General features: G+C 40.6%; 1 protein-coding gene across 1 annotated transcript; it reads left to right on the top strand.

Annotated features, from left to right (window-relative positions):
• The first annotated feature begins 389 nt into the window (after positions 1–389).
• Positions 390–4034, top strand: SYCE2 (synaptonemal complex central element protein 2). Its single transcript, XM_063119123.1, has 3 exons — positions 390–499; positions 2483–2684; positions 3817–4034. The coding sequence occupies exons 1-3, from the start codon at positions 390–392 to the stop codon at positions 4009–4011; spliced, it is 507 nt and encodes a 168-aa protein (XP_062975193.1). The 3' UTR covers positions 4012–4034.
• Positions 4035–4954: the final 920 nt, after the last annotated feature.

The following is a 4954-nucleotide window of genomic DNA, read 5'->3' as shown; positions in this document are numbered from 1 at the left end:
ACTTCCTAATGCCGCGAGCCTTTAATACAGTTCCTCATGTTGTGGTGACCCCCAACCATAAAATTATTTTTGTTCTTCTCGACACGATCCATTGTCATGGGATGGTTTGCTAATGAAAATAATATATAACAATAGCTTTAATAATACAAAAGATGATACATGACGTAGTTCAGTCAATACAGTTTCCTAAGACCATCGGAAATATGTGTTTTCCGATGGTCTTAGGCGACCCCTGTGAAAGGGTCATTCGACCCCCAAAGGGGTCCCGACCCACAGGTTGAGAACCGCTGATATAGAGATTATTCCTGGTGTTCCTATTAAACTAGGTTGGGGTTGCAAAACTCTGTTCTGTTCTGAAAGTTCTTTCTCTCTCATCTTTAAAGGTTGCTATGTCTAATCAGGAAATTCAGCTCCAAGAATCAGAGCAGGAGCAAGATAAACCAGATAGTCCATTCTTCAATAATTTAGAAAGATATGGATTAAATGATAATCCATCAAGGTAAGATTCAGGAATTTAAAAAATAAATAAAAAAATCAAAGTACTTTTGAATTTTTGAATTCTAGTTTGTCAAATTAGGAGGGAGTTGGATATGGTTATCAATGCAGAAAGGGGCATCTAAAATGATTGAGGGGCTGGAGCATCTCCCCTATGAGGGAAGGTTACATCAACTGGGATTGTTTAGTTTGGAAAAAAGGAGGTTAAGGGGAGACATGATAGAGGTGTACAAAATTAGGCATGGTGTGGAGAATGTGGATAGGGAGACATTTTTGTCCCTCTCTCAAAATACTAGAACCCGGGGGCATTTCAACCTGATTGGAGGCAGATCCAGGACAAATCAGAGGAAGTGCTTCTTCACACAGCACATAATTAAATTATGGAACTCACTTCCAACAAGATGTAGTGATGGTCACCAATTTGGATGGCTTTAAAAGCAGATCGAATAAATTTATTTATTTATTTATTTATTACGTTTCTATACCGTCCAATAGCCGGAGCTCTCTGGGCGGTTCACAAAAATTCCTGGAGGCGAAGGCTATCAATGGCTACTAGCCCTGATGGTTGTGTGCTATTTCCAGTACTTGAGGCAGAAGCCTGTGTGCACCAGTTGCTGGAGAACGTGGGTGGGAGGGTGCTGTTGCACCATGTCCTGCCTTGTTGGTCCCTGGCCGATGGCTGGTTGGCCACTGTGTGAACAGAGTGCTGGACTAGATGGACCCTTGGCCTGATCCAGCATGGCGTTTCCTATGTTCTTAATGGTGGAACCATTCATAAAGATAAAATTTTAGGAAGTTCGACTTTCAGCATAAAGGTTTACCAAAAGCACTTTCTCATTGCTACTGTGGGAGCATGGAGCACTTTGTACCAGCTACAGCTGTTGTCGCTCTTGGTTCAAGATACCACTTGCAGGATAATTCTGACCCTTAAGGTGGTTCCAGATGAGGTTTATGTTATGCAATCTTAGCTCCAGAAGCCCTCTGTCTGGAAGCATCCTTAGTAACCAAGATGAGGTTTTGCTGAGATAGTGGACTTGCCTCCATTTTGCCACAATCTCAGCAAAATCTGGGCACAGTAGGGCCATATCCATTGGAACACGGGGAGTTGTTTTAGATTGAGTCATATCACTGGCCCATCTAGCTCAGTACTGTGTACATATATGGACTGGCAGCAATTCCAAATGGGTTCTGATAGACAGGATTTCCAAGCCCTCCCTATTGACACCACAGATTGAATCTGGGACTGTTGCATCCAAATCATGCTCTCTACCACTGAGCTATGGCCTTCCTCATTATTCCCATTGGAAAGTGGTATTCCAGTGATTCTCATTGGAATATAGGATCAGAGCAAAGAGATGATTCCACATCTCATCAACTCTAGTTAATAGTATAAGATTTATGATATACTAGACAGAGTGGACCTGAGGTACTTCCAGAGGGCTCTAGCACTACCTTTCTGAAGGTATTGTGCAGTAATTATTTTATTTAACAGATTATCTGCAGCAAGAAAAGGGATGGAAGGGGCAAAGCTACAGATATTCATAATTTCTGTAGTTGTCCTTTCCTTCAAGGAGCTGAATAGCATTCAGAAGTTTGTCTCATATTGTAGTCACAATAATCTTGGGTGGTAGGACAGGCTTAAAGCCACCCAGTGAATTTTATCACAGTGCAGTGATTAGATCCAGTCAAAGGGTGCTTTGAGACAAGGCTTTTATTGCACCACCAACTGCCTCATTCAGAGAATTTTATGGAAGGTCCAGATGTCATCTTTCACTTGTAAACCTTCCGCTGTTTTTTATACAAACCATATTTCACATCTTGCAGTGCAGTTGCAAGAAACTGGGAAATGAGATTTTATTTGTTGAGTCAAAAGTATTGAAATTTTAATAGCATCCCCACTCCCTAAAAACTCTTGTATCTTTGGTACTTTGATGTAAGACAAAAATAAAGACATTTTGACAGTTTTTACATGTTTCTCAAAATATAGGAAAGAATCTCCAAACACACCTCTTCCTAATTCAAATGCAAGTGGAGCATCAGACAGTAAATCCTCAAGTTATTTTATAGCTCTGGATTCAACTATTGAAAATCTACATGAAAGAACCCAGCAACTAATTGATAAAATTAATGAGAACAGGAAGAAAGACCATGTACTCATGAATAATTTCAGAGAGAATCTTTTGATGAAGGTAAAATATCTGAAGTTAACGTAATGCAAGAATTCTGGGGAAAAACAAATTATTGAGCTCAGTCTTGCAAATTAGTAAAATAATAATGCTAAACCCCCCAAAATGTTACTAGCCTACTTGCTACATTTAACTAAACTCCATAAATTGCTAACACCAATAGACACATAGTGTAATTTGAGCTTCTGAGCTGAAGGACTGGTTCAATTTTGTCTTTACATAGAATCATAGAATAGCAGAGTTGGAAGGGGCCTACAAGGCCATCGAGTCCAACCCCCTGCTCAATGTAGGAATCCACCCTAAAGCATCCCTGACAGATGGTTGTCCAGCTGCCTCTTGAGGGCCTCTAGTGTGGGAGAGCCCATAACCTCCCTCGGTAACTGGTTCCATTGTTGTACTGCTCTAACAGTCAGGAAGTTTTTCCTGATGTCCAGCTGGAATCTGGCTTCCTTTAACTTGAGCCTGTTATTCCGTGTCCTGCACTCTGGGAGGATCAAGAAGAGATCCTGGCCCTTCTCTGTGTGACAACCTTTCAAGTATTTGAAGAGTGCTCTCACGTCTCCCCTCCATCTTCTCTTCTCCAGGCTAAACATGCCCAGTTCTTTCAGTCTCTCTTCATAGGGCTTTGTTTCCAGACCCCTGGTCATCCTGGTTGCCCTCCTCTGAACACGTTCCCTCATTGTCCAACCTGTTTCAATGTTGCACTGATAACACCTACAAGTTCTACAGCACATGAGCTGCCCAAGCCACGAATATCAATTTGTGAACACTTCAAAGGACTCACAAGATTGTTTCTTTTGGGGGTTCTAACATTACCTTATGCTTACTTATTTTGAGGAGTTTTGACTTGTTACAGCCCAATTCTATGGTACAACAAAGCTGGCCACTACTACACCTTTGCTTCCCTTGTGTAAGCTAGTCAGTATCCTATACGCAAGCAGTAGCAGTGCATAGCACAGTGATGTTAAGAGCATAAAATGTAGCAAGTGCAGGGTGCTCACTTTGACAATAGCTGTACAATGCTTCTGCACTCACCAGTAACTGTCATTCCTGTTTGCCATATTCCCTATTCCCATCAGCAGTGGAAGAGTCTGTTGTCCTTTTTAACTTCTTCCTTTCCCCCCTCCCAAAAAAGGTTTCAAGTTTGGCAGAAAAGTTGGAGGAAAGAATGCTCCTTGTTTATGACCATAACAACAAGCTCATTCAGGATAAGCTACAAGAGCTTTCTGAGATCATGGAGAAGATCAGACAGATTGAAACTGAGCTCAGGCAGGTCTGCCACACTGTGGAGATGTTGTATAAAGATCTTTGCGGTCAGATTGAATTGTGAAGAAAAAACAGAAAAAAAGGAATGTAAGGGAAAAATTGGATCAATAAGCAAATAGAAGACATGAAGTAATTTGGGAGGAAATTTTCAGTTGAGCAAGGCATCCAAGTTTGACCTGTTGATAAGTAGCATGCTAACAGTGCCTGTATTCATCATTCTTTGCTTGTAAGTGTGAATCAACTTATTCTAATATAAGACACCAATAAAAGTACAAATACTTTTGGGTTGGGTTACTTTATTCCCTCGCTATAAAGGCAAACTAACATAAAGTGCAATTCTATAAATCCTTAGACAGAAAAAGAAGCCTACAGCTTCCAGCATGCTAGGAATTGTAGGCCTTTTTTCAGTCTAAATGTACCCTTAAGCAATCGTTAGGGAATCCCTTTGCTAGATACGCTAGCAAGTCTTTGGGCCAGGACATGGTCCCAGCGTCAAGCCAGGGATGTGCTGCTACCTTATCACAAGAGCTGACTATATTAAAGTGTCTCGGCTGGTACTCATCTGTATTCCTCAGTTATACAGCAGGCAACAACAGGAAGCAGAGTAACAATTAAAGAAGACAACTTAGATTACAGAAGATATCCAGTGTGAATTCATGCAACATGCAATCTGCATTCATTTATAGCTGAAATAAATATTCAGAAATATTTGAAATTTGGTGAACAATATCTAGATAATATTAAAGTGGTAAGGTAGCAGAGCATCTGCAGTATATTTCTTAGCAAAATTAACCAAGTAGAATTTTGTGAACTTCGTTTCAGCTCTAGAATTCCTGGGATAAAATGGGAATTCTATTAATTTACCAGCCACCCCACTGAACAATAGATTGCCCTAGCTGAACATGACTTTTGTCTTGAAGGTGGGCCTCATATTACCCAGAATCATTGTTAAGGGTGAACCTACTAATATCAATAATCTTGAGCCTATCTGAAATAATGAGTGCCAG

This window comes from Elgaria multicarinata, chromosome 3 (genome assembly GCF_023053635.1).
Source record: "Elgaria multicarinata webbii isolate HBS135686 ecotype San Diego chromosome 3, rElgMul1.1.pri, whole genome shotgun sequence".
Lineage (NCBI taxonomy): Eukaryota > Metazoa > Chordata > Lepidosauria > Squamata > Anguidae > Elgaria > Elgaria multicarinata.
This window is presented reverse-complemented; position numbering and strand designations above follow the sequence as displayed.

Excerpts from the sequence above, each read along its gene's own strand:
- SYCE2 (XM_063119123.1), top strand. The coding sequence starts at position 390 with ATGTCTAATCAGGAAATTCAGCTCCAAGAATCAGAGCAGGAGCAAGAT. Across the intron at positions 500-2,482 it reads TTAAATGATAATCCATCAAG|GAAAGAATCTCCAAACACAC; the intron begins GTAAGATTCAGG and ends CTCAAAATATAG. Across the intron at positions 2,685-3,816 it reads GAGAGAATCTTTTGATGAAG|GTTTCAAGTTTGGCAGAAAA; the intron begins GTAAAATATCTG and ends CTCCCAAAAAAG.